This window comes from Taudactylus pleione, unplaced genomic scaffold, assembly GCF_031769625.1.
Source record: "Taudactylus pleione unplaced genomic scaffold, aTauple2 ptg000350l, whole genome shotgun sequence".
NCBI classification, from domain to species: Eukaryota; Metazoa; Chordata; class Amphibia; order Anura; family Myobatrachidae; genus Taudactylus; species Taudactylus pleione.
This window is the reverse complement of record NW_028284751.1, coordinates 1,246,843-1,261,555: the sequence shown is the minus strand read 5'-3', so window position 1 is coordinate 1,261,555 and position 14,713 is coordinate 1,246,843. Positions and strand designations below refer to the sequence as shown.

Below are 14,713 nucleotides of genomic sequence, written 5' to 3'. Positions count from 1 at the left end.
TTGAGAAACAGTGAAATATTTAATATGATAGAACAATGGAAATGATCGCAATAAAAGGTTACAGCAATAATTACGGTTCTTTAATTCAGCATAAGAAACACAAGAGGGTTACTAATATTATCCAGTTAGCGAGATGGGGAATAGCTAATACTTTAGCCAGCCATCAATTGTCTGTGATTCCAATATTCACTCCAGCTAAACCAGCGAATCGGGGGTAGGTGGACACTGAAGCTGAGTCAGGAGGTCACCCTGCTGTCTCAAATTCATAATGGGCTTGTATCTTGGTTTCAATAGTATTTTTATACTCGGAATAACAGTCGACCGCCAATGTTGAGCAATAAGCAACTTAGTCATTATAAATATATGCCCCATTATGTAGCGCCCATTGTAAGGTCCCCATGATATATATGACAGATAACTAGTAAGGGATCTGGGGATGTAGAAATGTTTAAAACCTTAGAGATTAGATTAAATACTAAGGAGCTCATTCAGAGCCGCTCGCTGCTGCCGGCCGCTCGCTTTGATTGTGGGCGTGTTTTTGGGGGGGTCTCCGGCCGCTTGCAAAGCTGTGGGAGACCACCCACAGCTTGAGCAAGCGGGCTGGAGATTGCCGCGATAATCGCGACCATCGGCCTTGCAACGAGACCATGGGGCAGGGTCTATCTGCCGCAAGGCCGAGTGGCCTTCCTGCCTCTAATAGAGCAGGAAGTCCACTACTGAGATCACTAGTGATGTCAGTTGGACCGCCCAACAAACGCCAGGCGTTCCCAAGGGAACGCCTGCGTTTGTGTAGCCCCCCCCCTACCCGCCCACAAAACGGGGCGAGCTGTCACTCACCATCGACAGCCGCCCCATCTGGTTGCGAGCCCCGTAGTGACTGAACTTCAGTCGCTCAGCGGAGCTCGCGCACAGCGCTTGCGAGCGGCCCTGATTCAGTTCCTAAGTTCCAAGGCAAGACCAAAACGCTTGCAATAAGGTACCTACTTGGCCGCAGTGACGCCAACATAAATTTGAAACCGAAAGCCAAATCGCATGTAGTTTCTCCGAAGTTATGGTGCGTACACACTAGGCGATTAAAATGAGTGATTGAACAATTACGACATCGTAATCATTCAATCGCTCATTCATCGTTCAGTAATCGTGCAGTATAATGTTGAAAACGACCACGATGTGCGTTCCCACTGGTCGTTTTTGACATCTATCATCGCCTGAACATGCAGGCCAATCTGCCGATAATGACAGGTTGCGCATGTTCAGGGATGATGGATGGTGCCTGCCAGGGGAGTTTCTAGAGAAGAGGGGGCCCGTGTGCAATCTCCGACACAGGCCCCCTCCTCTCTGTCCGGCAGCTGGCAGCGCACTTAGCTGTGCGTGGCCAGCGCCGGAGTTTAAACTCTGGGCACTAGAGTGCCCCCAGAGTCTATAGATCACCGGGGAAAATGTCCGTGGTAGCCACTTTCCATAAACTGCGCATTCGCAAACGACGGGGAACTGGCCACGGCGGCCATTTTCCTGTGGTTTTTAGAGTGCCGGACCCTCGCTCCGACGTGGGACTCCGGAAAGGTAATTATACTGTGCGGTGCACACCCTGCACCCATTATATATACGCCCCTGGTGCCTGCTCTGAATGACATATCATTCAGTGTAGGCACATTATCACACTGCACAGGTAGATGTACAATTACAATGTCGTACCCGTACAGTCATTCCTCTATCGTCTAGTGTGTACGCACCATTAAATACAATCTATGGAGAAGTTTGTAAAATTCTTCAACCTGAGAAACACATTTAGATAGCCGAAAACCTGTGCGAAATACTGAATGCCAATCTTCTTCCGTGAGTGACCAACACAGATCCGACTCCCATTTCGCTAAAGAGGGGAGTTTAAACATTCACCTATTTGTTGTTGAACCACGCCAGTATTGTGTTGGAATTATGCTTGGGAACATTGTCCTGCGGCTAGAACTTTCTCCCAAGCTTTAGTTTTCTAGCAAGATGCCCAGGCTCCGCGGAGGAAAAGCATCCCCACATGGTGCTGAGGAATGGGCAGTGTTAGGTTTGCGCTATACATAGTAGCGCAAACCTAATTCTGCCTAATATCTGTATTTTCGTCTCGCTGAACCACGAAACTATATCCCACACTTTGGCTGGGTCAATGATGTTTTCTGCCAAACTCCAGACGTGTTTATGTAATTTTTCCTTCAGTAATGGCTTCTTCCTAGCCACCTTCCCATACAGGGCAGCTGTATGTAGTGCTCTTGATATGGGTGACTGGTGCTCTTGATATGGGTGACTGGTGCACCCTCACCCCAGTCTCAGCAACTGAGCTCCGCAGCTTCGGCACAGGGATAGTTGTGGCCTCTCTGTGGCTCCCACACAGGTCTCCTCCATGCTCTGACGCTGAGGTGTGAGGGCCGGGCCTTGGCTGGGCAGTGACTGGGGGGAGTCTGATGCAGCTTCCAGTTCCTCTTTAAGAGCCTACTGGTTCCCAATAATAATACTGTCTGGAACACTCTGTGTAAGTGTCATTTGTAATAGAGACACACCTCTTGACTTTTTGTGGGGCTGAATACTTTTGCCTGCCTCTGTATATACCCTGGGTATGGATAGTATTAATCCTGCATTATAACCAAACATTCCTGGAGAGTGACAGCGCTGTGAAGGCCCTTTTATAGAGCTGTGATGTGTAATTTTAAAACAAAAGGGAGAATTGTGTGTCAGTCAGCGATCCTTTAATCTCTAACACTGACGGACTAATTGTGGGCTGTTAAAATCTTCAAAGAGACTATGCAAATGTGCTTTAGACAGGATATTAATTGGAGCTCTGTGTACAGCAGGAGAGGTTGAAGTGCTGATGGTAACTGTTGGACACACATTAGAGACAGGGTTAGAATACATTTTAAAGAGATTTTATTGTGGCATGTGTGGTATATTTTGTCGACATTCAGAATGGCATGTCAACATTGATCACGTCAACGTTCATCATATCAGCATGATTAGAACGTCAACGAAACGTCCCTAGTGGTGACTTGTGTTGGGTACGGAAGGTCGGCTGTCAGAATCCCGACGCTGGCAATCCCAATCGGGTTAGGATACCGACACCTGTCGGTCGGTTTTCTAACCTTCCCTCCCCGATGCCTAAAGCTAACCTCCCCACCCCCCCACCTAGTGACTAAACCTAACTTAACCCTCCCCCTAGTGCTTAACCCCTAACCCCACTACTTACTTTCTGGACGCCAGCGCTGGGATTCTGACAGGTGTCGGGATTCCGGCGCCGGCATTCTGAGCAACAAAATCCCTGCGGTCTGTATTATGACCGCATCCCGGTGACTTACCTGGTCCGGCAGCTCCAGCGGTGTCTTCCAGGACTGGCGGTGATGTCAGGATCCTGCGTTGCCCACGGAGTTAATTATGACTAACCCCCCCACCCTCCTCCTAGTGCCTGTCCCTAACCATACGTACATGTTGACAGCATGGCTACGTCCTATGCCGAAAGAAAATATATTTGAACACTTCCATATCATTTGAGGTCGTCTGTTTCTGAATTTCAGGTTTTCTGTGTGTTCGTGTCATATAGGGGTAAATAAAAAAAAAAAAAAGCCCCTCCCATAACGACACACTGTCACAATGACCTATTACGTGAGCCAGCCTGGATCATGTGCACATTATCCACTCACTGACCTTCTCCAGGATTTGTAAATCGCCGTGCGGTTAGGTGGTTGGCATGTACTACGCTTTGAGGTCAGATTATAGTCAGCGCTGTGTTTATGGAAATGAAATCCTGTTTTACAGATGTCGATGAGTGTACGGAGCGCAGGTGTCATCCAGATGCTGTGTGCGCCAACGTTCCAGGCTCCTTCGCCTGTCAGTGTAACCATGGCTACACGGGCGATGGCTTCCAGTGCACACAGGCCCCAGGTACGGAAGTACTAAGAGCTCTCTCTCATGCACATACAATTATCTGGTAATGTAAAACCATGCTGACATTTGTAGCATATGGTTCCGTTTTAGTTTTTTTCTTTTTGAATTTCATTCATGGCTTCCAGCCAGCCATGCAGATAGCATAGTTTCTGAGCCAAGCGATGGATGTAATCCCTATTATTTCTACCATCCGTTTGCTGTGGATTTCTGATGCTGGAATAGGGAACATACAGTATATCGAACCAGCCGAGTCAGAAAATGGCCGCCCTGGCACACGAGCTAGAAAGTGTCGAAGCCTTTTTTTATTTCCCGCCGCTGGTGTGCAAAAACAAAAACAACACTGCATTCTAGTAATATTGTCACTGCGACCACCGCACTTACACACAACAAGGAGAAACTCGGAAAGGTACATAGATTTGGGCAGTGGTAGCAGTGGGGGTAACAAACCCTAGCTAGGAGGGGCTTTTGCATTTGGTTCTTGTCGGACACATTCCCCCGTGTATTCGTCTGTGGAGGAGTGAGCCGTCTATTTCTCAAGTACAGACAAGTGCAGTAGATGTTTCTGATTTGTGATAAAAATCCACCACAAAAACAAACTAGGTTCTGATGTCTGTGCCTGCAGATCACAGGCCCCGGCCCACGTCTTGCTTGGAGAAGCGACATAATCTTCTTGGACAGGCGCCACCTAGAGGCCCTCGCCCTTTTATCCCGGAGTGCGACTCTGAAGGAAATTATGTGCCCCTGCAGTGCTTCAGCAGCACAGGCTATTGTTGGTGCGTCAACACAGAGGGAGAAGAGATTGAAGGTACAAGAACAGCACCCGGCAGAGGACCTCCGCAGTGTGGAGCTCCAGGTATGTGTTCAACTCCTCATAAATCCAATATATTATGGGGTAGATTTAATAAAGCTTGGAGAGAGGTAAATAGCACCAACCAATCAGCTCCTAACTGTCACTTTACAGGCTGTGATTGAAAACTGACAGTTAGGAGCTGATTGGTTGGTGCTATTTACCTCATATTTCATCTCTCTCCAAGCTTTATTAAGTCTCCCCCTTAGTATTGTAAGAAATAATGTAATTTTAGGTGTCATTTCACTGCAGTTATTGCTTGTGCTGTAAGGCTATAATTTAATTTCCCAGATGATCAATCACCGAGTACCCCATGCTTAGAGAAAAGGCAAGCCCTCCTCGGAGGGTCTCAGCCCCGAGGTGCTCGTCTTATCGGAGCTTTTATACCAGAGTGTGATGAGGAGGGGAATTACGTCCCACGGCAGTGTCACGGCAGCACAGGCCACTGCTGGTGCGTTGACAAAAATGGTGTAGAGATTGATGGTACAAGAAGACCGCCTGGCAGAGGGACCCCCCCGTGTAGTATTCCAGGTACGTGGCAATATCTCAGGAAAATGACTTTAATGTAGAACTTGCAAGATAGAGGCCTATTAATAACGTATTATGCGTACCAGGCTGTCGCTGGTGGGTATTTAACACTCTCCGATTGAGGTCAGTGTTCAGATAAGATTGTGACCCAACACTTTTATACTTCGGAGTTCATTGGTTTCAACCCGGGACCCAGAATAAGTTTTGGAGTCAGTAGGAAACGCGTTTAGTTTTTGAGGTGATGATACATCTCCTTACATTAATTTATTTAAGGCTGTAACGAAGGTATTTTATTTTCCTTACAATATTACTGCTGAGAATGTAGGAGCCTGGGAAAAATAACATTGAAATTGAATAATTATGTATAAAATGTATTTATCTACATTTCTGCAAGAAACTGGATCTAGGGGAAGAATAGTTTGGGCTGATGATCTATAGAGTAAAGCTGCATACACACACAACGATTTTTTGAACGATTATCGTTAACGATATCATTTATCGCTCAATCGTTGTAAAGATCGTTCACTTTCTGAGTTAAAACTATGAACGATTATCGTTCATGCGCGTTCACGTTTGTAGTTCAGTCAGACTGACCAACTGAACGATTTTCATTAAGGGAATATGCAAAAATCGTTTGTAGTTCAAAAAAATCGTTCCTTACACTTTAAAAAATCTGACAGATAATCTGACAGAAAATCGTTCATAAAATCGTTGGTAACAAAATCATTGTGTGTGTGTATGCAGCTTTAGTAATAATCCCTGTTCTACTGAAGGGTTTATCTCATCTACATGCACATTGTGAGCCGCCTTTTTTATTGGTCGAACCGATGCTGACGAGTGGGTAAGTCCAGAATGGTATAAACGTGGTTCATGAACCGGTTCGGCAGATTGGCTCTAAAGTTCGGAAATTCGCAGGAAATCCTCAAAATTTTGATAAACCTAAAAATTTGAGCCAAATCTGGACCAGGCTGTATGTGTTCGCATCAGCCATGATTGAGGATATTGGTTCTATTTTAGCAGGTGTGAACGACGAGTCTCACTCAGTGATCCCGGACAGAAACACTGTAATATTCACTGTTCAGGGTTAGTGCATTAAACGGGGGGTAGAACGGATTATTGCCTTTGGCCTCATCCGCAGCTAGGAATTATTTTTCACGATTTTTAAAAACGTAGCTGCCTCTCTTCTATAACCTCAGTCATAGCTGTGTGTTGATAGTAGGGTGCGCACTGCATTTGGCGATTTATTCTGTGCACTGTTTTTCGCACTCCTTCAATGAGCCAGTGCATTAAGGCATGACTTTTAGATGGTGGGCTCACTTGAAAACTTCCAACGCATGTGCACAGGCCTTGTATGTCCCTACATTTCGGGCAAGGCCTGATTTAATGCCGTATGCTAATTCTAGAATCCGTCTGTGCCACTCATTGATTTTATGTCCGCATTGTTAACGCCCTGGTACCCCCATTTTCACGGAAAGCCAGGACTGCGTTCTGTAAGTCTCTGAAATAGACGGCGGTATGCAAGGATGTGTCAAGTCACATCTGAGGATGTGCTATAGGCAAAACCTTGCAGCTTGTATTTGTGCACAGAGTTCCGTTCGACTAGAAATCAGCCCCAATGTGTGTAAGATAGTACAGTGCACATATCATGAGGTAGAACACTTCTACCACCTACCACCGGAGGCCACCCATGTCACGTAATCGGTAATACCTGGTGTCTGGTGTAGCTATAATCAGAATCATTTCAGGTTTCACCTTGCTGTGCATTTAAGCCTTGCTACTTCTATGTCTTGGCCAGAGCCCACGCAGAGACCCCAGACCATGTGTGAGAGATGGAAGCAGAGCCTCTTGGATCACTATGGCGGAACCCCCTCCGCGGAGCATTACATTCCACAGTGCGACGCCTACGGAGACTTCACTCCCCTGCAGTGTCACGGGAACAGCGGATACTGCTGGTGCGTGGACAAAGACGGCAGAGAGATTGAGGGATCTAGAACGCAGCCCGGAATGACGCCAGCATGTAAGTACAAACCGTCACATAGACAGAACCCAGCACAGTGCGGCTTGGACTAAATAAACCCAATTCTTTCCTCGTCGCAGGTTTGCCAAGCGTGGCTCCGCCCACCATGCGGCCCACCCCTCGGCCTGATGTAACGCCCCCTGCATCTGGCACCTACCTCCTCTACGCACAGGGACAGCAGATCGGATACTTACCGCTTGACGGCACAAAACTTCGTAAAGACCGAGCCAGGACGCTGCTGTCATTGCATGTAAAGTATCTTCTTACAGTGCACTATGCTCCTTATGTAATGAAAGCCTAAAACTGGCCAACTGGAGCCGTTTCACAGGGGGGGTGGTAATGCTGCTTTTCCCATTTCTTTTCCAGTTGCGACGACGTGGCTGAATTAAATAATGTTAAAAAATACATTTGACATTGATTATTAATAGAAATCTTCAGCCATAATAACATTACAGACTGCCACGATTAGTAACACCGCTGGTGTCCCCATTTGCACCCACCGATGCCTCTCCAGGCACCTGTTTGCGGGCTCTGTGAGCAGAAGCACAGTCTGAGCAGGCCCGCAGAGGCGATGTCAGAGTAACTGATTGGAGGAGCTGCTGCGCGCGCGGGCTTGTTCACTCAGCGCTTCTGAGGCCCAGGATTCAAATTTCTACGAGTACTGGGGCCTGGCAAACAAGATACCTTGGGGAAATAATTACCCCACGAAAAACAGGTGTCCCGGTGCTGTATTCTGTTTTTTTTTTTTGTTTGTTTGTTTTTTATGTAGACCTTTTTCTAGAGTACGTGGAAAATAAGTGGGAAAGGCAGATCCAGAACACTCATTCCAGTCATGAGTTTCAAAACTGAATTTACCTTTTTAATATGTCTTGAAAATCACTTTCCTGCTTCCACAATCGGTGTAACAATAGTCCGTCACAGCTTTAAACCCTTTTGCAGCTTTTACCAGAGCAGGAAATGGCATCTGCATGTCAGAGACCATTACAGGGAACATTACTGCAGTGTAACCAGTCACAGAAAATCCTCTTATTCCCACAAGAAACCAGATCTCCTCCATATGTAGGCCGTGGTGCAGACTCTCTCGCTGGCCAGCGTTCTGCAGCTGTGTCTCAGCTGGGCTGCGTGGGAGTCATTCCACAACCCCAGTCTCCAGGGAAAAACCTCAGCGTTATTTATTGAGGCTGGGGATGTCCCTGGTCTGTGGGGTTTGTTCATTTTCCCTGTCGCTTCCATATGCTTTAAGCAACGCTCTCGCCCTGATTAGAATCACTTGCGCAGATGGCAGAAGGATGTGTACCAGAAAAATAAAATCCTAATCTCCAAAACCCATCTTTAAATAAACAAAAAGGGGGGATTTTATTGTTTTAGTCCAAGGAAAAAATATTTAGCAGTGACCAAGAACAGTCTTCACTTCACAGTGTAAACTTCATTTGTGTTTGTGGTGTTCTGTAATAGTTTTTGTACGGTGTAGGACGCCAAACTGGAGGGGCTTCATATCCATGCCCGATAGGGGAATAAGATATAGCCTGTTATACCGGCATATGGGCTTCAGCTATTCGGCTTCTCTGAAGGGAGGTTTGAATCAACTTACTGTATGTTTTACTTCAGTGATTCCCAACCTCGGTCCTCAAGGCACACTAACAGTCCTGGTTTTAGTGATATCCAGGCTTGAGCACAGATGGTTAAATCAAAATAACTGAGGTACTAATTAAGTCACCTGTGCTCCAGTATGGCTATCCTTAAAACCTGGACTGTTAGTGTGCCTTGAGGACTGTTGTTGGGAACCCGTTTTACGTGATAAAACTCAGCACTAGCGATAGAACAATTTCACAGTGGTCAAATATTTGCTGTAGAGACCTGACGACTGCCGTTCCCCCTGCACAGGACATATATACAGATGTGTCCCCGCTAATCTCTGCCAATGCGTCAAACGTGCACGCGACATGCGATTTGCGGCACAGGCGTACGCCAGGCCGCGGCAGCAACTTGCACCATGCCATCCTATGGATGGCGGTAGAAAAGAAGAGGCATATGCTTATTCGCGGATGCGAGACTCAAGGCATACGTGTCGCAGCTGCAGCAAAGATGAGCGAGGATCCCCCCCCCATTAATTTCCTGTGCACCAGAATCCACCAGAGAAGGCAGCTCTGTGATTTTATTGCATAGAGTGTTTTCCTCGAATACAGAGTGCAGGTAGTTTGCAAAGTGCTAAACGGCGAGGGGGCAGCGCGAAACTTAGCTTTGGTTCTGCTGTGCAGCTCGGGTTTGTCTGTTTGCACCTATAGGTCCCCCAAAGTGCATTTATGTGCAGAGCAAATGGCGGGAATTGTGATTCAGCAAACGTTTTGCGGAGGCCAAGGATAGGAGTGAGGGCGTCCTTGCTAAGTGCGGCGTTTGTGCATCAGTGCGCCAAGATTATTGAAACAAGATAATATATAGTTAGTGGCGGTCTATCCTCTGCATCGGGGGTGTACGGCCATTTTCATTCTGCAACAGGAATTTAATTTTGCACAAGATCAAAACTGGCGGGTTTCTGCCGTCATCCTATAATGATACATGGGTCTAATGGAGCAGTATTTTCTCATGACGAGGTGTTTGGTGTGCGGACCATGCTGTTTTCAGTGTCAGAACTCCGCATGATTTGGAGCAGTGCCTCTCAAACTCTGTCCTCGGGACGCACTAACAGTGCATGTTTTCCAGCTCTCCTCAGAGAATCACAAGTGAAATTAATTGAACCACCTGGGGATCTTTTAAAATGTCAGTTACAGTAGTAATGAATACATCTGCGCTCCAGCAGGGAGAGATGGAAAACATGCACTGTCAGTGTAGGGCTGGATTTGGGTAGCACTGCTGTAGGATGTCATGGTGAGGCTGGGTGGTCGCCGAGGACAATAGAACACAGTCTTGGCATCCTGATGTGTGAGGCGTGCAGTGCCTCGCAGACTAATATATAATCCATTGCTTCGGATCTCTTGCAGGGTTCAATCGTAGTCGGCATAGATTACGACTGTCAGGAGAAGAAGCTGTACTGGACGGATGTTGCTGGGCGTACGATCAGCCGGTCGGGACTAGAACCTGGCGCTGAGCCGGAAGTGGTCATCAGTACAGGTAAATGGATGTATCGGCAGAATGTAAGAACTGGGAGGCACCAATAGGCAGTGTTATTAGGATGGAGAGGGGGGCAGTATGGAGGATGACTGACGGGGGTCAATTTAAAATATAGTTTATATTTTAGGCCTAACCCTCCCGCTAACCCCACTACTTAGCATCAGGATGCTGGTGCTGGGATTTTGCCTACATCCCCTGTGGATATGAGGATACTTTTATCCTACCCTGTATATTGTCTGCCTGTGCTAATGCTGCATGATGTCAGTGATTAATGTGGCTTCTCCTCATGCCTGTACAATCTGTAGATTGGTGGTTACATGTAGAAGTAGGACATATTGGGATATCACTAGTGTGCTTCTGGGTGGCACTACTGTGACATTGTATAACATCATCTCCCTTAGATTTGATGAGTCCTGAGGGCCTGGCTATCGACTACCTGCGAAGAACCATGTTCTGGACGGACAGCGGAACTGATAAAATAGAGAGCGCTCGCTTGGACGGCTCGGACAGGAAAACCTTGTTTGACACAAACTTAGTGAATCCTCGTGCCATCGCTATAGACGCCGTGCGAGGGTAAGATGCCTTCCCTGCCTTCATAGTATTCCAAAACAATGTACTGTAGATGTATGACCACTAGATATATACCTTACAGCGACATGACCCAGCTCGCCGGGCAGTTACTGGTGGTATGCAGTCAGGAAGCCGACGGTCCAAATGCCGACCGCCGGCTTCCTGACTGTCTAATCTCGGCAAGGGTCTAATGACAGGCGTCGAAATCCCGACGCATGTCATTTTACCTACGCCAGGAGCCTGACGCCCGGCATACCGATCGAAGGTAAGTCAGGCGGCGGGCGCAAACAGCCGCTGGGAGGGGGGGGGAGGGTTAGGGGCTCCTGGGGGGGACTTGGGGTCAGGCACCCCGCCGGGAGGTTTAGGCACCCCCGGGGGGAGGATAGGATTAGGCACCCCCCCTGGGAGAGTTAGGTTTAGGCTGCGAGGAAAGGGGGGTTAGGGTTAGGCACTAGGGGGGGAGGTTATAAACCCCTAAGGGAGGGTTTATATTTTAAGGTTAGAGAATACTTACAATACTTACCTGTCAGGATCTTCACTGCCGGTCTTCCAGCGTAGGGATTGGAACCTACTTACTGGTCACCAATGCTCTCTATGATAACTAATATTCTGAGCTCTAGCAAAATAATCCACATCATGTGATCTTCTAATGAAACGGAATGCACACACGTCATATGCTGGTGATATTGGCCCCTTAGGCTTTCAGGACCCATATCTCAGCAGTGTTGTGTAATGAGAATAGACATTACTTCCAATATGTATCAAAAGAAGAGCCCCATTTGTGCCGAAAAACAATGGAAAGTTTTATTTTAAATAATAATAAAAAAAACATGACTACCACCTAATCCAGGGGTGGGGAACCTTTTTTCCGCCAAGGGCCATTTTGATATATATAACATTATTTGCGGGCCTGGTTCAGGCCATACCCCCTACATGATGTCACACGGGGGGTCGGGACACAATCTCCGGTGATTACAGCAATGCCTGGAGCATCCTGAGGATGCTCTGGGGAGCTGTAAGGCAGAGGTGTGACTGTCTGAAGCGTCCTAAGGATGATCCAGGCGGCACTGTTGCATAGATTCTGGCTGCAGGGTGCCATTCTAGGCACCCTGCTAGCCAGATGAGGCTAACCGGGAAAAGCTCCGAGGGCCAGACCAAATAATTCCGAGGGCCTTATATGGCCCTTGGGCCTGAGGTTCCCCATCCTTGACCTAATCAATGAGTTGTATTGATCTGAAAATTGGTGTGGTCAGAAAAGGTTTATACCCCTCTGGGTGTATAATGAAGACAGTGTTTCATTTGATCAGCTATAATGGTCCTGTAATGTATAAGGTTCTTTTTTTTAAATTGCTGTAATGATAAGTCTGGGGTCTGCAGTCTGATTGGACTTTCTGCTGTGCTCTCTATCGCCCCCTGCAGGAACCTCTACTGGACAGACTGGAACAGAGAGGCACCCAAGATTGAAACCTCTTTCGTAGATGGCTCAAACAGGAGGATCCTGGTGAACGACAATATTGGCTTACCCAATGGGCTGACATTTGATCCGTTCTCCAAACAGATCTGTTGGGCAGACGCAGGTATCGTTTTAAAATGTGTTGATTGTCAAGAACAAAATTATAATTCATTTAGAATTTAGATTGCATACATCTATCATGAAATGGTTTTCTTTTTCTCTACCCTGTATCGAAATGCATTAGGTATAATGTTCATTTAGTGAAGCCCCTCCCATTATTTTTAAATGAATTTAAAGTATCTAATGCGCTTCCCCTTGTGGTGTCCTGATATTGTCTAAGAGTACCTCTATATCAGGGATGGGGAACCTCAGGCCCAGGGGGCGTATAAGGCCCTTGGAATAATTTGGTCTGGCCCTCTGAGGTTTTTTTCTGCTAGGCTTATCTGGATAGCAGGGTGCCTGGAATAGCGCCCTGTGGCCAGAATCTATGCAGCAGGGCCACCTGGAGCGTCCTTAGGATGCTTCAGACGGTCACACCGCTGCCCTTACAGCTTACAGGCATTGCTGTAATCACCAGCTATCATGGTCCCGCCCCCAGGTGACATCACACGGAGGGGCATGGTGTGCATCGGGCCCGCGAATAATGTTATATATATCAAAATGGCCCCCAGCAGATAAATGGTTCCCCACCCCTGCTCTATATATATGATCCCTTATGGTATAATGTTGTGACAGTATTGAGAGCTGGAGATATTTTGCTGGTAAATTAATAACATTCATTTAATGTAGGGATGAAACATAGGAGCAATTGCTGCTGGTGAAGATCACAATGATGAAGTAACAGTATGGTATTATACAGTACAATACTAATGGATGGTGCACATAAACAGATACAATATCAATATATACAATGGTGTAGATGAGTGAATTCAACCATTGGTGTGGGGTTGACTGGTGGCGTCCGAGCCTGTACTAGTCCTGCTTGGTACTTCTCATTCAGGGGAAAGTCTAGGCGATTAGGGTGAACTCACTTTGTGATGTATTCACGAGTGCGGGATACCTGGTTACTGGAGCCTCTATTGACTGGCCGTCTGGAGTGTATCGGGCTTCTCGCCAGGGACGCAGCGAACGGCACTCCTGGTGGTCCGCTGGGCGTCTACCTGAAGTGTCTGTCCGTGGTTGGTGCAGCGGGGTTGGCGGTGTTCCCGGCAAGGGTGAGCCACGTGGCTGCTGCTCCTTCCTCTCCTATGGATCGGCAGTAGTCAAGTGGTCTCCAAGTGTTGCAGCGCTGTTTGTCCGGCTCCTCTGGACTTCCGGGTAGACTGCACTGTACCCCTGATCGTATAATCACGTGAACGCACCCGCCCATAGAGCGCACCGCCAACCCCACTGCACCAACCACGGACAGACGCTTCAGGTAGACGCCCAGTGGACCACCAGGACCAGGTGGTCCCTGGCGAGAAGCCCGATACACTCCAGCCGGCCAGTCAACAGAGACTCCAGTAACCAGGTATCCCGCACTCGTGAATACATCACAAAGTGCGTTCACCCTAATCGCCTAGACTTTCCCCTGAATGAGAAGTACCAAGCAGGACTAGTACAGGCTGGGACGCCACCAGTCAACCCCACACCAATGGTTGAATTCACTCATCTACACCATTGTATATATTGCTATTGTATCTGTTTATGTGCACCATCCATTAGTATTGTACTGTATAATACCATACTGTTACTTCATCATTGTGATCTTCACCAGCAGCATTTGCTCCTATGTTTCATCCCTACATTAAATGAATGTTATTAATTTACCAGCAAGATATCTCCAGCTCTCAATATTGTAATATCACAACACTATACCATAAGGGATCATTATATATATATATATAATATTTTCTTAGACAATATCAGGACACCACAAGGGGAAGCGCATTAGATACTTTAAATTCATTGTATTTACCCCTAGAGGGATTGGCACCCTCTTATCTAAGTGCTGCAGACCCTGGCCACTTTACTCCAGTGCACTGGAATACCCAGCTTTTGTCATTATTTTTTAAGGCTTGTTAAGACAAGTGTATTGTAAGTGTATTTGTGCCATATCGAAACACGTCAGTGGCAAAACCGTGCAGGTATCAGGATGCCAGCTACCCATCTAGCAGTAACACGTGCACAATGTACACTGATGCTTGTGCACAGCAAGGCCTGAGGTCTCGATTCAGACCCGCTCGCTAGATGCGTATGCAAATTCGGCAAAGGCAGGCGATCGCACGGC

The 14,713-nt window shown here is 47.2% G+C and overlaps 1 protein-coding gene across 1 annotated transcript in view; it reads left to right on the top strand.

The window, feature by feature from the left end:
* NID2 (nidogen 2) overlaps positions 1-14,713 on the top strand; it is a 72,229-nt gene that overhangs the window by 48,359 nt on the left and 9,157 nt on the right. The window contains exons 12-19 of the mRNA XM_088444167.1: positions 3,793-3,918; positions 4,544-4,774; positions 5,060-5,299; positions 7,092-7,313; positions 7,394-7,563; positions 10,292-10,421; positions 10,823-10,994; positions 12,411-12,568. Of these exons, the coding sequence (XP_088300293.1) occupies positions 3,793-3,918; positions 4,544-4,774; positions 5,060-5,299; positions 7,092-7,313; positions 7,394-7,563; positions 10,292-10,421; positions 10,823-10,994; positions 12,411-12,568 (1,449 nt within the window). The remainder of the gene's footprint in view (positions 1-3,792; positions 3,919-4,543; positions 4,775-5,059; positions 5,300-7,091; positions 7,314-7,393; positions 7,564-10,291; positions 10,422-10,822; positions 10,995-12,410; positions 12,569-14,713) is intronic.